Raw genomic sequence first — 22,347 nt, forward strand, 5'->3', positions numbered from 1 at the left:
TCCTATATTCCTTGATAGATCAATTTCTTCAAGTTTATATCTTATACTTCAAGAATTCTCTCACAGTGCATATAGGCAAATATACATTTGTTGACACCAAAGATTTCCTAGTCTTTAGATGTCTCCTATAAAAATTACACATGACCTGTACGTCATCACATCCTTGTTCTACTTCTAATGGGGTTTGAGTCTTGCCTCCTCCACACTGACCTTCTGCAAGGTCCTATCATTCCACTTCCTCTAGCAATCTCCTTGGAATATTCACTAATGCATTTGTCTTCATCCCAGCAGAAGCTGGCCAACTATATAAATGTCTTCTGTAATAAATGGGAACTCAGCAATTTGGAATGATTCCTACTTACCCCCAATCAATGGCCAACCCATTGGGCCATCCAAGAGTAGTGTTTACAATAGGCAAAACATGAGATCCATCACACCACGCTCTCAGAATTTTAGCGGGACGGAACCAATCAGTAAGGAATATATACCTAGAAAAGAAGATAATAAATGAAAGATGTTAACATTGGGACAAACTACTTAACTTAGATTTAGCACAAACACAGATTCTCCCGAGACTTGATGCAACTAATCTCATTTTCTGTATGCTATTGGGTTTATATAGAAGAATACACAGAAAACACAAATGGCATTAAAATGGGCATCCAGAGCAGAGAACCACTGTGCTAGACTTCAGGACCTAAAACTACTGTCACAAAGTAGATTCTTTAAAAAGACACAATTCAGGTTACATTTTAAATACTCCATGTTCTTGAAATAAAATAATAAACAATGAGCAAGAAAACAGATTTTAAACGCTTTCTTTCTGGATTAAAAATCCAGGATCCACTAGATCACTCTTCAGTCGTCTTCCACAAGGAATTAAACTTGCAGGAAAGCATTTTGTCCTGATGAAAAATGCATCCAAATCAATGTAACTCTCGAGCAATATCTTACCCAAGGTGTCTTTTTTTTTAAATTCTGAGGTGTAGCAAAAAGATAAGGGTAGGAAAAAAGTTTTTCTCTTTCATAGGAGCCTTAAGAACTAAAAGTAGCCTTTTCTAAAAGGTAACTTTCAGAAATGTAACTTCATATGGTTTTGAATAAAGGACTCATAAGGAAAGGAATTTAACGGTTTTCAAAAGCAAATGCCAAAGATTTAGCTTAAGATAAATTCATTAGAAAATCAACTGTTTAACTCTCTATTGGGCAATAAAATTTCTTATCAATAATATCATCAGTTTTAAAATATGTTAGATACACAGGCTTTGCAGGCAGACAGGCCTGGAATTTGTACACTAGTGGTTAACAGCCATGGGTCCTTGGGCAGGTTACTTAATCTCTCTGAGCCTCAGATTCATTATCTCCAAAACAGGAACTGTATATACCTCATTCACAAACTAGCTTGTGGATTAGACGAGATTATATACTATGTAAAGTGTATACTGTGTACCCTCAATGAGGCTTTAGTGAATTCCAGTCATCTTTTTTTCTATTATTCTGTTAAAACACAACTATCTAGCTCAGATTTTAAACAAACATATTAGCTAACAAACATTTTTTAAAAAGAAAAGCATGAACTAAAAAGAATCGTCTGAACTGTTCTGTCTTTTCTTGTCTGACACTACCAATAATGGAATGGTTAAACATGAAACTTTGCAGTCTGAAAGGCTTTTCATTCTGAAGACTATTGAATGATTAAGTACATTTTGGTAAGCTTTATAGCAGCACATTAAAGCAGAGAAAGAATTTGAGCCTTTCCTGATAATTCTGCTACATATTCATTCCTTCTCCAACTGAATCTGTATCACATTGTTTGGTCATCTACAACTATGAGAAAAATTCACATTTCTGTGAAGGCTGGGAAAGCCAAAATTTAGGAGAAAGTCTGATGAAGGAGATAGAGTGATCACTTCAGCGTATACTAAAGGGATACAACGAAAGGTGATTTCAACTTACATAGTTCAATCTTGTATTTACTGAATTTGCCAAATCCCTATGACATCACTTTTCAATGACTATAAAAGACACATAGCTTCAAGCTCTTAGGAAAACATGAACACACTTACCCAGCAACAGGATGAACTACGATTGATCGTGGGTTATTTAAATTCTGGATGATTGTGCGTCTCGATTTATCAGCTAGCTTTATGACACTGACACTCCTATAAGAAGCATCTGTCCAATAGAGATTCTTTGAAATCCAGTCAAAACTCAGACTTTCAACACTTGGCACCCTGTTAGCTGTGATAACTTCTCTTCCTGTAAATAAAAACATGGGCATGGTTTAAAGTCAGCATATCTTATATGACATACATTTTCCTACCACTGCATGTTTAAACTTTGTGTGAGAATTAGAGACGATTTCAGCAATTATTTTTAAAATAAAACTGTAAACTGCACAGCAATCACAAGAGATAAACCTAAAATCTTTCCATTCCCAAAAGTTTGGATCTCAAAGAATAGATATGATTCTGATAAATAGAACCAGGAGTGATCTGGCCGGGATTTACTCCCTTGTTCCACCTCCCAGAAAAAAATTTCTCAGTGCAGAACATCTGAAGAAAAGATACCTGAGTTCACATACTCACAACCACCACCCACAGACAGTGCTGATAAGCTGACACCGCCAGGTACGACTGGGGGTATCTGTGAGGTATTACGGCCCAACCTTCTCATCAACAGTCTGTCATAGCCACAAAGTTGCCAAGTTTGGAAAAGACCAGCAACCAGAAAGGAAATCAGAACTAGGTACAGGGAAAAAAGAGATCACTTTCTTCTTTGTGAATTTTTTTTATGGCTTTTGCCCTCTTTTTTCTTTTTTGATTAAAGAAAATGTGAATAAGAGTAAACAATCACACCTTTTTATTTTGAAGGAAGGAAAACAATCCTAGTGCTTTTTCCATTCATTTATTTAGCAAATTGTAAAAAAAGAAAGCTCTGTGTGTTAGACACCATGATAAACATTTAGGAAACATAATATTGCTCATAGTATCAATAATCATAGTTTATACTGAGCACTTACTCTGCACCCAGAACTGGCCCGGGTACTTTAGGTGAACTCATCCATCCTCACAACATCTCAACAGTAGGAATTATTATTAACCCTATTTTGCAGATGAGGAAACTGAGTCATAGAAAAGAGAAGCATCTTGAAGGAAACAGGGACACTGTCGTCAAGGTATCTATAAAGAAGAGGGAGAGGTGGAGGGGAGGCAATTAGGCCAAATGGAAAAAAATAAAAGACTAATGGGTACTGTGACAGAGGAGTGCACGCGAGGGCATGCGAGCACAGACTCCATCCGAGTGGAGCGCACAGCAAAGCAGAGGCGTGGAGAGGTTTCCCAAAGGCAGTGGTGGATGTGGGGCTGTCGGAGAGCAAAGACTTGGAAGTGGGAGGGAGAGACTGAATTCCACACATTCTGGAGCATGTCTGGAGATTAATGAGTTAACGATAGAGGCTAAAAGAAAGGGAGAAGTTCAGATGACCACCAGATTTTGGGAGGTGGGGGGTGGGGAAGGAAGAGGTGAGTGGTCGTGCTCCTCCCCTAAGGTAGGAGGTCTGGAGAAGCAGAATAAGGTGAACATTTAAACATTCAGTTCTGAGGTGGTTGCAGGTTATCTGGGTGAGCGATCTAAAGGGCAGTTGGTGCTATGAGCCTGAACTTCAGAGAGAGCTTGGATAAAAGACTTTATCGCCACCAGCAAGAAGCCTTCCTTGACCTTTCCTTCATTCCCCAGGTTAGGAGGAAAAAGATTCAGAAAATGACCTATCATTAGCCTCCCTGCACTGACTTATAATTATCACACGGATGGTAACCAAAGACATGGAAGGTGCACAGTTATGCAGAAGACGCAGAAGAAAAGAGAACCAATGTTGCACACTAGAATCACACTTATGTATAGGACTGGCAAAGCAGAAAAGATGGCTAAGGAGTACTAGAAAGAATGGCTATGAAGTAGAAGGAAATCCAGGAGTATGTTGTCCTGGGAAAAAGTCATTTTAAGAAGATGACTAACGTGCCAAAGATAAGGACTGAAAATTTTTATAACAAAGAGACTAGAGGTGACTGGGATGAGGGGTTTCCAGGAATTTAGTGTGCAGACTGCAGGGAGGTGAGAAATGTGGAAGTAAGGACAGGTGTAGATCAATCTTTTAAGGTACTAGTCCATGCAGTTGAGGAGAGGCGGCTGCAACTAGAGAGGAACATGGTGTAGAGGGTGAGCTGAGGGTTTTTTAGGGTAGGAGAGACTTGAGCATATCTGATGGAAAGTCAGAAAAAGAGAAGTTGGAGAAGAGAAGGGAGAATTGATGGAGCAAGTTCCCTGAGGACTTCATTCAGCCAATCTTGATTTCAATTTGATTTCTGACAATTCAGTTTTTGCATGTAAACTCATTGACACTTGATCTTCTCACTCAAAAAACAGAGCAATGAAATATCTCCCTCACCAGAGCATAAGGAGTTTAATCACTAACTATGAGTATTTTAAAAGGAAACTTGCTGAGCATGTGATCTTGAAATTGATTGAAAAAAAAAATGATGAGAATTCCATTTGTCAAAGCAGAAGGAAGCTGGCCTGTGGAGGCATCTACAGGAGACTTAGCCTGCCTGAGGCTCAGTAGACCTAATTCTAGTCCTCAGAAAAGACACATTCCGGTTCAAAATACCAGACTGACCACTATGTTTATCTCCTCTTCCTTCCAAATTCCTTTTAATAATGACAATAAAAGAACAGCAGATGAACAATTTCCACAAAGTTTGGAAGAAAGAGAGACTGGAGAAGAGGTAAGTCACCAAGGGAAAGGAGCGGCTACCAGCAGAGGGGAGATTCAATACCCACACGCAGAAACCTCAGCATATTTGCACTCAGACGCACCAGGCTTTGAAAAAGGCAGAGGTGAACACTAAGGGGCCAATTAAAAAGTTGTTATCAGGAGCAATTAGACCCAGAGGTCCCTCCCAGACCCTGAGCATCTATGCCACTCCTCTTCATCTACCTCTTCTAACAGACAAGAGATTTTCTTCTCTGGAGGAACTGAAGCAGAGAGGCTGTGGGTTGAAGACACCCTGCACAGCAAGGGGCTGGGGTGAACACAGGAGTGAGTACAGGGGGATTATGTGAACACTGAACTGAACGAGCCTCAGCTCCCTGTCCTCTGAACTACTCCCAGATCCCAGATTTTCCCTCTTCCTCCCCTCCCCAGCAGGGAGAATGGACACATCTACTTAGGGAGAAACTGACTATCTCCAGAAAGGATTTTCTAATACTGACATTTGGAAGCTCCCCAGCAAAAAGGCTGCCTTATCACCAGCTGATGAGGCCCATCCATGCCTACAGCCTCCTGGTCAGCTTTTTATAGCTTTGCTCTTAATATCAAACAAGGGTTGAAAAAATGTGAAGAAAGTTTCCTTCATGGAAAAGAAAGTTGAAAACAAATTAAAAGGAAAAAGGAACCCAAAGAAAACGGAAAGGGGAAGACCTATTTTTTAAATGTAATTAATATCTTCATAAACTAAGACTGAATTTATGAAGCAAGAACAGGTTTTACTTGATTAAAGAAGTAATCAGAGAACAAGAAGGAGCTCCTCCATGTTGAAAATATTATACATGAAATTAAAAATCCAATAGAAAGGCTAAAACTAACATGCAAAACAAAACAAAACAAAACAAAAAACACCTCACAGAAAGTAGAACAAAAGGATAGAGATGAAAACTAGGAAAGAAAAAAAAATAGATGATTGATCTAACATTCTAAGAAAATTCCCAGAATAGGACATAAATCTCAAGATGAAAGTGATAACAAAAAGATTCTAAAAGTTTTCAGAAAGGAACAAAAATAAAACAATGATTACTACCTCTTCAAAAGGGCACATACACATAAACACTACTCCAGATGGAGTAGGACTTCTCAACACTGGGTACTAGAATAGAGAAAGCACCAATGTCTTCAAATTTCTGAGATACAATTACTTTCACACTATATCCAGCCAAATAAGCAAACTGGAGGGTGAAACAACTTTCAGTCTTTTGTAGATACTGACAGGTATATGTAGAATAGATAAACCAGATTATACTGCATAGCACAGGGAAATATATATAAGATCTTGTGGCAGCTCACGTGACAATGAATGTAAGTATGTTCATGTATAACTGAAAAATTGTGCTCTACACTGGAAATTGACACAACATTGTAAACTGACTATAACTCAATAAAAAAATACAAAACTTTCAGACATTCAGCAACTCAAAATATATACCATCCTACTCATTCCTCTTAAGAAGCTAATATAGAATGCGTTTTGGCAAAATAAGGAAATAAATCTGGAAAGAGAAACAAATGCTTGCCAGAAACAGGAGATTCAGCATAGGAAAGTGGCAGAGGGAAGATAAGAGCTGTGTGCAGATCCACCTGAACAGAACATAGAAGACTCCAGAGGGGGAAAAAAATCATAAGTTGTTTGTACTTGATAGATAGACAGCATTTGACAAATCTGTTGGAACACTGAGGGGAAATAAATGATAGTTATATTGAAAACAAAGCAAATGAAGATGGAGCAATTATCAACTTCAGGAAAAAACTCAAAATTTGTTCAAAAAAATGTCACCACAAAATACTACTTGATTTAGCAGTGAACAAAAATTACAATCCAGTGTTTTAGGGAGAGTGCAGGGAGGGAAGGTGGTGGAAGGGAATGTAAGAGAGCTAAATCCCCATCTATAATAAGGAAGCAAAAGTCTAAAGTAACAAATCAAGACATAGTATTGTAACAAAGAATAAACCTGACTCCATATTGAATCTATTTGTTTATCTCTAACCTTGTGCTCTGTTTCCTGTGCTGAGTCTTGCTGGCTCTGCACCTTTTGTAAAAGAATGTTGCCTATAGCCTGGAATATACAAGATAGCCCATTCTCAAGGCTCTGACCTTGAGACTTTTCCATTCATATAGAGATAAAAAGTTGCAGGACAGAGAATAACACTTACCTTGTTGAAAGTTTATAGGAACATTGTGACCAGACGTACCAGGACAGCTTCAAAAACAAAGGATTCTGGCACCTAGAAGTTTGCAACAACCAACCACACTCCTTCCCCTTTTTAGTGTAAAAGGAGCCTGAATTCTGATAAGTAATAAGGATTGGTAAAATACTCCTTTGGGACAGTAGTCCACTATCTTCTCTGTCTGCTGGCTTTCCCAATGAGATCGTTATACCTTGTCCCAACAACTCATCTTGATTTACTGGCCTGTCATGCAGTGAGCAGTACAAGCTTGGACTCAGTAACATTGTAAGCATTTAGAGAATTGTAAGCAATTACCTCTAGCAAGTAGTTTTGAGTTGAGGGCAGGGTGGAGCAGGGTAATATGGCTTTTCATTGATAACAGCTACAGTAATGGCTAACACTTACTAAATATTTACTATTTTCCAGGCATGATTCTAGGTGTTTTACATGTATTAGCCTAAAATTCTGTCCACAACTTTATGAGCTATCTAGTACCTGTATTATTCTTCCTATTTCACAGATTTTAGAAACTGAGGTATAATGAAATTAAGTAACATCCAAGATCACACAACTAGGAAATGTGAGAAGCCAGGAAGCAAAACTAGGCAGACTAGCTCCTGAGCTGGCCCTCTTAACTGCTTGTTATACTGGTTACCAATTTTTTTCCCCCCAAACTGCAGATTTTGACCAATTAGTGGGTAGTAAAATCAAAGAACTGGAACAAGCCATCATCCAATGATGTACCCAATGGTAAGGTGTGACTGACTATATCTTTCTGTGAGGATTATGAAGATTTTTAACAGAATTCATTAAATTTTTTAAAATCCATATTAATATATAAAATTCATGACTTTTAAATATATATATATGATTATTCCAAGCCCATCATTTAGGAAGTGCAGCCTCCCTAAAGAGAGGTCATTCCATTAGCTCAGTTTGGCTGCTTGAATATGGGGAACAGCCTCTATCTAGTCCATAAAGCAACTGAATAGTGTTCATACATTCAACACTCATTTTATGGAGCATCAACTCCTTTTACATTAAAATTTGTCAATATTAATATTTGCAACTGTCCAATTATGTCAATGTTTGTTTAAAAATGCACCCCCATTTATAACTTATTTTGAAAATAAAGGAAAAGTATTTGCTTGGACTTAATTCATAAGAAAAGAAATAGATTTCTTTTCCCAGTCTAAAAGTATTTAGCAAGCTTAGTAAAAGATCCCACATAAGAAGTGAATGCAGGAGGTTACAGCTCAGTGTTTGACTGTGTGCTCAGCATACATGAGGTCCTGGGTTCAATCCCCAGTACTTCCACTTAAAAAAATAAGTAGGTAGATAAACCTAATCACCGCCCCCTCCAAACAAAAAAGTGAATGCAAAGTTTTATTGAGCAAGTTATGAGTATTACTGTTGAAAACAGACAAAACAGATATGCAAAAAAAAAAAAATGTTTAAGCCCATTCTCACCTGTGCCATCGAGCTTTTGTTTAGAAATCAGGTCTTTTGATGTATCTGAAAAAAAGATGGCACCCTCCTGGGCATCGAAATCAATCCCAACAAAGACAGAAGGACTTCCTGTCACTGGAAGGATGACATCTGCCTGGTTAGACACGGTAAGCGGGATGCCACGAACAGCCACGTCAGATGAAAAGAAGAGAAACTGCTTAGCAGCTGCAGAAAGGAGAACACAACGTAGTCAGCCACAGCATGGTTCTTGCCATCTCCGAATTCCAGAGAAATTAATTATACACCCATAAAGCACATTTTCTAATTCTGAAACATAATCTTGAAATAAACAAATAAACCTGTAAACAACATAGTTAGAAGTAATGGGAGGAAACATAAGCAATTATGAAGGCAATGCAAGTATTAAAATTGTACTTCTCCCTGAAAATTTTATCCTTAAGATTTATTTATATAAAAGATGGTGTCCATATGCTTAATTTCTAAAGCAGTATTAACTACATAGTAATTCCACCAAAATTCTTGAGTTAGATTAACTTATGTATAGAGATCTATACCAAGAATCCTACTACAGTTTGGGGGGAATTAAGATCAGTAAAAGAGAAGATTAACAGCTAAACCAAGTAAATTGTTTAGAAAGAAATAAAGGAGGAAAGGAAGAAGGGGAGTGAGCGAATGGAGGAAATAGGAAAGAAAAAGTAATGTGTAAAATCAAAGAAGGAGACAGTGACAGCATGTCAGGAAATCAAAAAGAGAGCGATTAAGGAGGTATACCCAAGACAAAGATAAAAACTGCAGGAGGAGTTTAAAAGCAAAATTATTACACAATATAATGTCAGTATAATAGTTAGAAACACATGTTTGTTTGCTTGTTTGTTTGTTTTTAATGAGGGCGATTTTTATCAGAATCTAGGATCACTAGCAAGATTAACAAATTTGTCTGAGTTAAAATAAGAGAATTTACATCCTAAGCCAGAAGCAGCACCATCTGGGGAGTAAGAATTTGCCAAAGTCATTAAAAAGTAGAGTTGTCAAACGGAAAGTAAGAGAAACAAATATTGTAGGAGTGCATTTCATAAGCAGCCGAGGCCCAGGCAATTTAATTATGACTAGATGGGTAGGTGGGTAGGTGACCACAGAGGAGGACAGGAAAAATGAAACCCAGACCATAGAAGCAAATATAAAGAGAAATCTGAACTGATGAGTAAAAACTAGATAAAGAAATGAGCCACCTCAACATTCAGGAGTTTAGAATACAGCAATAAAGCCAGGGAGGGTCAAGATGTGATTACCCGACTCAAAGAGGCAAAAGCGGTGAGTTAGGAGAGGTCAATAAGAGTGACTGGAAGTGCTTCCCATTAAAATTAACGCTAACATCGGAAGTGAGAAAAGTATGTACATGATAGAGAAAAGAACTCAAGATAATATCTTAGGGAATTTCAAGAGCATAGTTTAAAAAGGAAACAAAGATTTCAGGAAGGAGACAAAAGACAGAAATCTACATCTTCAAAGACAGCTCTTTGTAGAAAGCGAATGGTTCCTACCAAGGAAATCACCCTGGGAGCTACCAAAAGCTTATTTGCTGTAAAGAAGTGAAGACAGGGAGCTGGCCCAGTCCAAGAGCAACACAGACCCCTGTGCTGACTGTCAGAAAGAATGTCCAAAACTGATTTCTTACCAACACACTTGCGTTCATCCGTATCCAGAATGTAGCCGAACCTGCACTTGCAACGGAAACCCAAACCCCCATTATCTGTTCTGTGGCTGAGGGCACAGATGTGTTGACAGCCCCCATTGTTATTTCCACATGGACTGTCAGCTGGAGGAAAAAATGCACATGGTTAAATTTCAATTAGAAATGCATAATTCTCCCAGGCATATGAAGCCATTTTGAGCCCTGTGGGTGAAATGGGTTTCAAACTCCTTGGGGACATCACTACTGGTTGCTACTGAATACACCTACATCTAGCTGCTCCCAATTTCATTTTGCTCTCGTATCTACTCTCAAACTGGTGGTGGCAAAAAACAGGGTTTCCACAACTAGATAACTTCGGGGCTTCTTCTACCCCCAATAACCATACCAGACTGGATCTCCCAGCCTCGGTGATTAAAAAACTTAACTATACCCCAAACAACTCTAGTGTCGTTTTTACCATTTGTATATAATAAATAACTATAACTCACTGGATGCTTATTTTGTAAGACAACTTACAATCAATGACTCTTTAGAGGCAAACACTATTATCCCAATTATACAGAAAAGGAAACTAAAGCTCCAAAAGGCTAGGCAACTTGCCCAAGATTATTCAGCAGCTAAACAGCTAAACTAGCATTCAAATCCAGATCTGATTCCAAAACCCTACATGCCTGAAACACAAACCAGTTTAGACCCCCGAGAACCACTCTCAAGGCAGGGACCTAGGGAAGCTCACTGTACACAAGGCTATCATAACTAAAAATGTCTGCTTTTAAAACTGTCTTCCTAGCCTTTAATATAGTCTCTTTACCTTCTCGGTTAAATTAATTTGGAGAAACATAGGCAGGTGTCATTCTGAGGCAAATAACAGAAATAATTTGCATGATAAAACTGGGTAATATTTTTGGTCAAGGGCAGATGTGAATTTAGTAGCTCATGAACTGATTATTCCAAATAAGTATTTTCCAATCTGTTTTCAGTTACAGTATTCGTTTACCTAGGGTGACTACATGGAAGGATAAGCCATCCGAGTCTATCAGTTCTGGTGGTTGGTTGGTTGGTTGTGTTTTTTTTTTCCCAATCAACCTAATTACTTTATAGTCTTTTTCCATCCCAAAGCTAACACCATCACTTACTAGAGTTTTAAAGTGAAATCTGTCTTTTTCTGATTACTGTTCACTGATATGATATTAAGCTTTCCTCCAACATAGTCTAGTTTATTGCTTCTTTTCTTTGATGCATGAGCAAATACAGAAAAGAGCTCTATGCAGTCCAGTCATGTCAATTTAAAACCTTAAAACAAACAATACAGTGTCTGAATCAAAATATTTCTTTTTTTTGATAAGTGATCAACCTGAGAGATACCAAACCCAGCTGTCCTATGGCAGAGCCAATGCAAACCAAATAACAGGCGGCATAAATATACAACAGAGAAGGAAGAAAATAGCTCTGATGCTACCTAAAATGACCACTTAAGTATAGCATTGTCTTCTGGGCCTCAGCTTCCTCGACTGTCATAGTAGAGGGTTGAATTTGGAGGTTTCTTCCAATAGCATAAGAATGGGTATTTTAGTTTGGTTTGTTTGCTGCTCTTTACCCAGCCTGTAGACAGGATGTGGTACATTGCAAGTGCCAGGTAGTTCCCTGTAGATTTGGCATTTTAACTCTGAAATACATCAGTTCCTCCAGAATGTCCATGATCTGCAAAGCCAATTTCAGAGGGTTTAACTCTCTAGATAACCCATCATATATCTGAGGATGCCACCCAAATCTCATGAGAGCTTTGAGAAAATCTTTCTACCAAGGCCAGTACCAAGGAGGGTTTTCAACTGTTCTGGGGCATACCATAGGGCTGCCTTAAGGAATGGTAAACAGTCACTCCAAAAGGCCTCAGGGAAGACTGGAAGTATATTTGTGGGTTGGAGTCTGTGAACTTGTTTGCCTTCATTACAGCCATCTTTGTCCAGTCAGTAAAGAACACAGTATCTTCAAACAAGCTTATTCCAAAGGGATGAGGAATGTTTGAGCCTCCATGAACTACTGTCTTCCTGTTATGAAAAACATATACCATACAATATTTTGATTAATAGTGAAATTAGTTCAAGTAAATGCTTAAAAAGCTAAATAAATGTATTGGTACAAATATAGACTATATAGACAACACACATTTTAAGATGCAGGTATATTTCAGCTACCTCTGATAGAAGGCTTTTCATGTGCCTCTTGGAAAAGAGCCTTGGCACTTAAATTCCTGTCCCCGTCCTAGCTTATCCTACATTTTTTAAAAATTACTACTTTCTCACCTGCTGTTTGATCTTTTAAGGTTGCCCCAAATATAAAAGGGCTAAGATGTGAAATATCATTTTGAAATCCATAGGGGAAAGAGTGTAATAAGGGGTTAGGAATCTGGTAGAAGATGCCTTCAACATCCACTTCATACCACACCACGGACCACTGCTCAGCCATTAGGGAGCAGGACAGAGAATGGGAGGATTCAACCCACAGCGAACACACAGACCTATTCCTGATGTTACTCTAGGGAGAGCAAAAAGCAGGACTACCACTGTTCTGCCTCTGCTTGATGAAACTATCAGCTGATCATATTTGTAGTGGAGGCAGAGTGCTCAGAGATGCTGAAATGGAAGATAACATTAGTACGAGGTGCTTGGCAAGAGGAGGAAATCAACACTGCCCGCCATGATGCATCTACATAAACAGTAATTCACTGAGGCCACATAAAGTGAAGTGGAGGATGGTTCGTGAAAGAAAACTCCTATTTGTTTTTCTTTTGCCGAAAGGCCTCAGAGAAAAAATCTTCACAGCCCCAGAGGACTAAAAAGCACAACAGAGTTCTAAAAACAGACTTAAAGACATTGACACTGGGAATCACACAGAAGGCAAAAGAAACAAATCCACAGTGGAGAGTTAGTGCAAATTTTGAAACACTCAATAGTGACATGGCATATTAAAATTCGTGGTTTTCTTTTTCAGTTGGCAAATTCCAGAAATCTGAATGCCACCTGCTGGCAAAGCAAGAAGCAATGACTTTATGATTTTGGCTGTACACATGAGTTTTGATATTTCCTCAATGTTACTTCACAGCCAGCAAACCACTTGACTATTCCTGAAATTCCATTGATTTTTATCTTTTATGTTTTACTTTAACCTTAGCAAAAAATATTTAGACTATCAAACACCAAAACACCCATGAAAAAGAAAAAAATTTATCAATTTCTTGATTGTTTTTATGACTTATATGATTACTTTTTTCATCAAATTAATTCATATTCTCACTATGGGAATCAGTTTCAGTGACAAGAAGTCACAACCTTAATATTCAATCACTTCATTTAACCAAGTAGAGATTGTTCTAAGAATAGAAAACACAGTGGCAAACTGATACCATACTTACAAAATAGAAAGGAGAAACCAACTATAATATTCCTTTCATCAAGAAAATAATAAAATTAAGTCATTTGGAAAAATCAAATTGTCTAGAGTAATTTTTCAAAATTTCAAGACCATATTTTCACCAGTTTTTGAAAATACCAAAAAAATCTAAAACAGTTAATAATTTAATTAATTTATAGTAAGCCCTAATCAGACCAAGACGACAAAGGAAAAAAGTATGCCATAGTTTACATTCAAATATTGTTTAAATATCTTTGAAGTATACCAGATAAAAAGTCAGAATTTCCTTTAAAATTTGAAATAAATTACGAGCAGTGTGAAATCCAATTAATTCCCACCAGATAATGCTAAATAATAAAATTTATTTATTTATTGGGGGAAATTTAGAAAGCTAAACGATAAAGTGATCTTTGGAAACAAACAATAAGGGACCCAGAGAAACAAATGGACTCTCGAGTTAATGAAATCCATGTGCTGCTTCTGGGAGGGAAGGAGGGCGTGGAGAAGAGATATCAAAGAACAGAACAAATGCTCTATGCAGTATTTAATGAGTGTCATTATAGAACACAAGTTAAAACTCAGAGCCGGTCACATCATGCAAATATCAACGCAAAGACCATTCCAGTTAGAATGTCAACCAACAGACCAATAGTTTGAGTCTAGTCCTTCAGTATCCCTCTCCATAAATTTTATGTACTTTCCCCCAAACTTATAAAGTTATAAAAAATAATTCTTACCTTTGAAGTCCATCATAAGTTACAGTCTCAATGTAATCAAACCGGGAATCAACCCAGTAAACACGATTTGATAACATATCCAGGGTTATCCCACCAGGCCATCCCAGCTTTCTGTTTACCAAGTCCTTCCGGTTGGAGCCATCCATGAAAGCCCGTTCTATCTTAGGTGCCCCAGAAAGGCTCTGCCAATCTGAGAAAAATAAATAACTACAAAAGAAAAATAAAAGTTGAAAGAAAGAGGTATTTTACAAGTTTACCTAGAAAATATTTTTTGAGATTGTGTGTTTGGATCAATGGAAATTTCCTGCAGCTAGTTAGAAAACCATGGGGCTTTAAAATAATACAGAAATTAAAAAGTACTAAAAATCAGAGATTCTGAGGGCCAATCAGGATTATCAACAACTCCATTTAAACGGACCATTTAAACAACCATTTAAACGGACTAACTGGCAGGCAAAAAAAATTCATATCTACCTTCTTAACTTCTTAACTTTCTCCCCTGTTCCCAGGCTCCATCTTTCATTTCTCTTTTTCACAGCCAGCAAAAGGCTGTAAAAAGGCTATCAAGCCATTTCCTTCCTTTAAGGAAGGCATAGTCTAGAGAACACATGCATCATTTTCAAGGAAGGACAACTGATATCATGAAGTAGAAATGAATAATCACCATTTACCAACACTTAAGTAGCCTCAAGTCCATCCAAGGCTCTTAAGACCCAACTGTGAAAAGTCTGGGAGAAAGCTAGTCTCCCGTAACTGTTCTCAAATGTGCAAATCAGGAAAATTTTTATTTACACCTGGAGACACGTAAGCATCATCAGTCTTGCTGGGCTGATTCACACACAGTTGGACAACGTGTAATAAGGTATTAGCGTTGACATCTTAACCTCAGTTTCTAAAAAGAAATCACTAAAAGGGATAGTTCTATTCCTCCTATTAAAAAAAAAACCACCACCACCAAAAAACCTTACAATGAATTTATGTCAGTGATCATCTTTAATAATGGTTTAGTTGTGACAATAGTATTAGATTGAGTTAGAACACAGGGTCCAGTCTTTCAGCCAGGAAAATGTGACAAACACTAAGAACAAAATTTGTACCCCAAAACATCACATATTTTTAGTACACCAGTAGGTGTGCTTAGATTACATATCTTCAAGTGGGATGTTATTTAGCCAACTCCTTTAAAGCTTCTATGAATAGAGACATGAAATAAACATGGATTCTAGAGTACAGAGCCTAAAAAAAATCAGGATTAACCTTCAGTTATTCCAATGGATATTTTGTGTATGGAGGAGAAATAAAACTCCAAAAAAAATACTAGAATCAGTATGTTTTCATATCACTTACCCAACAGTTGGGTCCAGGGCAATCCCTCTAGGATGCCCCAAATTTTCAGTTATAAGGGTAACCCGTTGGCTTCCATCCAAGTCTACCATGTCTATGCGGTTGATGCTGGTCTCCACAACATAAAGTTTATTGTTTACCCAGTCCACAGCCAGATTCTCTGGGTCCTCAATAGAAACATTGAGAACTTCTTGGATATCTAAACCATTAATGCTAGCTGAAAAAACCTGAAAGAAAAACCAAAATTATTACACTTCTTAAGCATAACTAACATGAGCAGTTTTCCTATACTTCATCCCAGGTACTGATCTTTGGTGTACAAATCAGTCATTCGGACTGAAAAAAAAAAAAAAAAGAATTCACTGGAGACTTGCTATTTTACATGAGGGTTACTGGGGGGCCTGGTGAGAGGGGGTTTCTTTAAAAGTATGTAAGGCAAATATTTTTCAAGTTTGGGTTTAAAAAAAAAATCCTGGATTTCTAATTCTTGGTAGTTAGCAAAAGTTTAATTCTATGTGAATTTTGCGGAGGAGGTGGTGGTAGTTTTGGTTTCAATTTTTAGCTGTAATTAAATCAGATCTGCTAGTAATCTAAATTCTTGATTTTTAGAAAGTTTATGCAAGTTATCAGTTAGCTGAATTAGACTTTTATTAATGGTACAAGGAAATGTTAAGAGGAAGAAATGAAATTCCATAACTCTTTAGGAGTCTTTAAAATTTATGTTTTAAAAATCTCCATTGCATTACTCAAAGCTGAAATCAGATCCATCACACTTTGCAAATAAGAGAGCATAATGAAATTTTGGCTGCTAAACAAAATACTGTCAATATTTGTTACCCAGTCTTCAATTACGGTTCCATTTAGAAGATGCAGGTAAAATCTGATTTTTATCATCCAGGAAAGCAGAGTACTTTTTACATTTTAAATGATCAAGTTTCAAAAATTACTACCAAATATCTTCCCAGTTTTGAAAGAATGTCTACTATTTCTTTTAATTAGGCTTTTGGACTCCATTTCGAATAAAATTAAAAGTTGCTCAAGGCTAAACCATATAGTAGACTCCTTTGTTTAATAGGTCACATGTAACAGTATAGCTGTAAAAGGTGCTGATTGACATAAAATATCTCAAGGGCCTTTTTTGTTAGAAAACAATGGTACTTTCCCCTTTACTCCCCCCAAAATGAAAAACTATCAACACTTTGTGCTTGGGGTTCTATCAGCTCGCAAGCTATACTAGAGAAATTTCTATTTACCTTATTTTGCACAGTGTCAGTCCAAAAGATTCTCTGTAGTGCATAGTGAAAATCCACACCCACAGCCGATCCACGATTTTGAGACTCTACCAGGATCTGAAAGGCGCTTCCATGAATATTACCCATTAGCAAATCCCGACCGTTGGAGAAGATAACCATGGCCTCACCAGCTAAGTGGGAAAAAGGAAGGCATTATCATTCCTTCAAGTGAACAAAGATGATGAAGCAACTTACAACTATATTTTCTTACCTGGCTTTAAAACTTGAGGCAGACATATGTGTCATTCTACCCATTTTACAAATGGGCAAATTGAGGCAAAAGATGCTTAATGAAGTGTTCAAAATCACCACATGTTAGGAACAGATTCTGCCAAGAACTCTAGTGTCCTGATTGCTAGTCCAGTGACACTGAGTCCAATACATCAGGTATTATTGAGAATCCTTGATAGTATGGGCAGCTTACCCCAGGTGCACTTTCAGATTGTGTGAAATACAGAACACATTATTCTATGAAATATAAGGATTAATGGGGAAAACCACTCTGTGAAAAATGGCAACGGTGGATCTAAATCTGCTATAATCACATACTTCCGAGAATACAAAATGAATAAAGTTATTCACTGAAGTCTCATTTGCAATATAGGGTAAGAAATAATGTGAAAATCCCTAAGTAGGGGAATAGTTAAATAAATTAGGTACATCCCCAAAATGGAACATTATGCCACTATAGAAACAAACAAACAAAAAATGAAAAACAGCTCTCTGTGTTGATATGGAAAGCTCTTGAAAATATAGTATGCAACATTAACAAGACGCAGAACTGTACAGTTTACTACCACATATGTAAAAATAGGATTAAATATCTAGATTTTATATTCTGATTTACACACTTAACAATCTTGATAATTGAAGTAAATAGTGATTATCCATAGGAGAAGAGAAGTGGGAAACTAGACAGAGGGCGCAGAGAAAGGGGATATATTTTATTATATATCTTCTTATAATGTAAAATGTTTGAATATATGAATATACTTGTTCTAAAATAAATAAATGTAATTGTTAAAAATCAGCCATATCTGAAAGTTAGTCCACAACAAATCAGGTATTTCTACACAAAAACAACTAGAAAATAGTCCAATCATAGACCAGGCAGGTAGATAAGTTTCAGAAAGCCAACAAAGTCACTTTTTTTTAAAGAGTAAAGTCAAAATCTTATTACCCAGAAATCCATAATGGCAAAAATGCTTTGGGAGGCCCAATTTTTTTTTAACAGACTTTCTCCATAACTTTTCTCTACCATAGTACTCTCAGAATGAGGGCATTTTCACAAATTGTAATCTAAATTTAGCAGGTCCACTTTGAACCATCGCTAAATTTTGCATAAGCAATGCTTATTGATACTTGGCATCTTGTGGTCAGTAAATTAATTAAAAGTAGGTCAAATATATGTATGAAATCTATCCCACAATTAAACATAGGAGAGGCCCAAAGTGAACAAGCAATCAATAATTTAAAAAAAAAAACCTATTAATCCACAAATTGGTCCCTAATAACCAAAGTATATGTTGACCCAGTCTTCTGACAGCAGGGGCCACTCCTGATTTGTGATGATAAAAACCCGCCATCTGCATCAATGCCGATATTTCTTTTGTCGTCTGCTATGGAATGAGGATATTAGTCCAAAGCTGACTGCTCAGAAACACGTGTCCTTTAACTACTCACACGAAGTATCAGCTTTGCAACGCCGCTCATGCTCCAAGGTATACCCCTCCACACAGTGGCACCGGTGATGGCCAATTCGATCTTCACATATCTGGTCACAAACTCCCCACATCTGGCAATCATCAAAATCTGCCACATGGGAAATCAACATTTGTCATCATGGTTAACAGCATTTCTCGAGCACTCTCTGAAAAAAATCTTGGACAAGTTATATAGGAATATGGGGATGCCCCTCTAGGGGGGAAAAAATAGGCATCTTCATACTACAGAAAACCTAAGGTTTTTAAAAAATCTACATAAAGGATAACTTTGCAGGGGATGTACAACACTGCTTGAATTCACAATCCTTTGGTATTGAATTTCATTTATTAATATTGGCTTACAAAATATCTGAATTTTGGTGTAAATGTAATTCTTTAAAATTGTGCTTTATATGGCAGCCACTAGCTCTCTGTGGCTTATTAAGTTTATATTTAGGTTAACTAAAATAAAATAAAATTAATAATTCAATTTCTCAGTCACACTTGCCACATTTCAACTGCTCGATAGCCACTTATGATTAGTGAGTACATTGGTGCGTACACATACAGAACATTTCCATCACTGCAGTAAGTTCTACTGCACTGCAGGAAGTTGTACTGTACAGTGCTACTTCAGACAAAAATAAGACCTGCCTTATATCCAATCCCTCGATAAGACACAAATCTGTGCCTGCAATAAAGTATTTGGAAAGGTCTGTTTACCTAGCTGCCTTTCCTCTGATGTCAAAAAATCATAAACAAAATTAAAATCATTTTCAAGACATGAAAAATAAATTCTCTTATTCACTGACTTATTATTCATTCATTTAATAAGTGTTTATTGAAAATCCATTACACAAGACTCTGTTCAGTGCTACGGTAGTCCCAGTCTTGCAATATAAAGATTTTCAATATAATTGACTTAATAAACAATACAATATGGGCAGGGAGAAGAACCACATAAGATAAAAAGTGTCTGTCTTAAAGATTATGAAGTTTAAGGGACAGATAAATTATCCTATCCTTGGTAGACTAAATATTTCATTTGACTCTCCAAGTTCATGTCCAGTCTTCACCCTCCTTCACCCTGCTCCCTTCCCTGGCAGGATGGTCTCCACAGGCTACAGGGTCCCCATTCCCTAGGGCTCCAGGAAATTCTCCAGTAAAGTATAATTCCTCAGGTCTAGAGTTCTCCAGATTTCCAGGGTCTGATTACATCTGCAGAGCTGTGCACTGAGTTCTAGCACACCTGCTGGATGGCCCACCATCTTGTGACTCCCCAAGAAGGCCCAGGAAAATCCTGGGATCAAGATAGTGGCTCCCATCCTCCCTCCAGACCAAGTAGAACAATACGGCCAGCATAGCTTTCATTCCAAGGACTGCGACAAAGGAAAAAACTAATCTAATTTGGACATGACAGAGTGGCTATTAATAAAAGGTCCGCATTTGATCTATCTCTTCTGTGCCCTCGCCTCAGCCCTGAGAAAGCACCACTTGAGGCTTCGCTTCAGTAGGAATGAAAGTACAGGACATTCACCCTCCAAATCCTAGAATGTCATGACCTCACTGTAAATGCAAGACACTATGACACTAGGTCTGGAGTCACCCTAGGAGCAGGAGTTCTCATGTCAAAAAGGGAATGGGGAAGACATAACTAGGAATTCTGAGGTGCAAGTGTCTCTCCTATCTCCTGGGCTATAAGTACTTTAAAGGTTTGAAAGAGTGTATAAACTCATTGTCACTTTTAATGGCTGAATATGATTATATTTGCCATTATGAAGAAAAATGAAGGCTAAATAATATCTACCATCAGCCAAAGTGAAGACAAGAAAAATGAAAAGTAGATTTGAGGCAGTGGAAACTGCATAAAACTCTAAAACACTGCTTTACAACACTTCTTCCCAGCCTGTTACCTTTATATACTTTCCTTTTTATTCTTCTTAGTCTTTTTCCCCTCCTACCAACCAACATTGCTTTGAAAGTAATTCAAAAAACTCTTTTTAGCTTAGACCCCCTTGGACACCCTCTGATCCATCTGCCTGTGTGAAATCCTACCATGCTGAATGACCTTCCTGCCCCAACTCCGCATCAAGATGTCATTCCATCAACAAACAGTATGTCCTGTTAATCAGAAATAATAACCCAGGTAAAGCACTTCAGCGGCTCCACAGCCAGGTCAAGACTACCAGGAGCAGATGAGTGGTAGAAAGACACCAGATTTCGTGTCAGGATGATTCCTTCTAACTCTTGATTACCACTGAGGCGTTCACTGGGGAGCCATGTCTAAGATGATAAATGTTGCATAGGTTTCCAACACCTGAAGCCTCTGTGGTGAGTCAGCCTGGCAGAGGATTACAGCCATATAAAGAGGATTTGTTGAATTGAAATGCTTGGAAGAGTAAACCTAAACAATTCCCCTAAGAGCTCCGCTGAAACAAGTGTAACTGGTTTCATAAGGTCATGTACTGAAACTAATGAGTTCTCTTCACAAAGAGAGCAAAATATAGTCTTCATTGACATAAATGTGAAATAAATGTTACTCCAGCTTCAAAACTCAGAGGCAAAGATACATTCTTGAAAGATAGAACAGGTCACAGAAATGGTCTCTGCAGGTGGCAGGGGGCCTCACATTCACAAAAGCCCTCAGTTGTAGTCTTCTGAGGTCATATCCAAACGAGGTTGTCTGTACTAAAGTCCTAGGCACATCATAAAGGTACTGAATGAAGTTCATGGAATTTCAAATTAGTGCCCCAGTATCAGACCATACTACTTCCAGTGTGATGTGAACTGAATGTGTTCCATGAATCCTGAAATTATCTTGTCTACAGCATAATATTGCAAGCTTTTGTATTACATTCATTAACAGGTTAAGTATAAAAATCTTGCTATGAAAGTTTTTCATTTCTTAAGGGCTACAAAAAATTGAAGTAGCCTGAACGTCTGACATAGAATCCAAAGCCCATCACAGGTTTAGCTATCGGAACAGATGTTGGAAAATGCGCTGGAAAATGTGGCTCTAGGGTGGAGAAAAAAAGAAAAGGACTGAGACGGGGTTGTGGGGTATCACAAGAATGAACTAGGGATTCTGAAGGAGCAAATCACTTTTACTGAAAAGATTTCATGGTCTATCAAGGTTCAATCTTGATTGTGGCAGTGGTTTCATAGGTGTATACATCTATCAAAATTCATCAAATTGAACATGTGAAAATATGTAGTTTACCGTAGAGAAATTATACCACAGTAAAGTTGTTTTTAAAAGGTCGGGGGAGGATATAGCTCAAGTGGTAGAGCACATGCTTAGCATGCACAAGGTCCTGGGTTTAATCCCTAGTACCTCCTCCAATAAATAAACAAACAAACCTAATTACCTCCCCTCTCCAAACAAAATTATAATACAGTTAAAAAAGGGGGGGGGGCAATCAGATCGGGATAAACTTTGGGATATAGTCCTGATACTAGAAATCTGAAATTACCTACTCTGAACAATACAAAGACAACTTCAGTTGGGTCGCTTTACCAAATACAAAAATCTTGACGTGTGACAGGTAAATGAGCAAGCCCCATTAAGATAGTTCTCAGCAACACTGAGGAATAGACTTTCTCAAGAGTTTAATTTGTAAACCAGAGTCTTTCAGGCATTAAAAACTTTTCTGACTATGAGTAAATTACTAAGATCAGCCATAACTGAGTTGGAAGCCAT

The 22,347-nt window shown here is 37.6% G+C and overlaps 1 protein-coding gene across 1 annotated transcript in view; it reads right to left on the reverse strand.

The window, feature by feature from the left end:
* The window catches only part of LRP2 (LDL receptor related protein 2), a 180,528-nt gene that overhangs the window by 98,600 nt on the left and 59,581 nt on the right, over positions 1-22,347 (reverse strand). Inside the window, exons 10-18 of the mRNA XM_072961113.1 lie at positions 18,628-18,756; positions 16,906-17,075; positions 15,656-15,879; positions 14,309-14,515; positions 12,006-12,208; positions 10,143-10,283; positions 8,468-8,671; positions 2,067-2,259; positions 363-488 (exon numbers count right to left, since the gene is read on the reverse strand). Coding sequence (XP_072817214.1) covers positions 363-488; positions 2,067-2,259; positions 8,468-8,671; positions 10,143-10,283; positions 12,006-12,208; positions 14,309-14,515; positions 15,656-15,879; positions 16,906-17,075; positions 18,628-18,756 — 1,597 coding nt within the window. The remainder of the gene's footprint in view (positions 1-362; positions 489-2,066; positions 2,260-8,467; positions 8,672-10,142; positions 10,284-12,005; positions 12,209-14,308; positions 14,516-15,655; positions 15,880-16,905; positions 17,076-18,627; positions 18,757-22,347) is intronic.

Source organism: Vicugna pacos, chromosome 5 (genome assembly GCF_048564905.1).
Source record: "Vicugna pacos chromosome 5, VicPac4, whole genome shotgun sequence".
Taxonomy (NCBI): Eukaryota; Metazoa; Chordata; class Mammalia; order Artiodactyla; family Camelidae; genus Vicugna; species Vicugna pacos.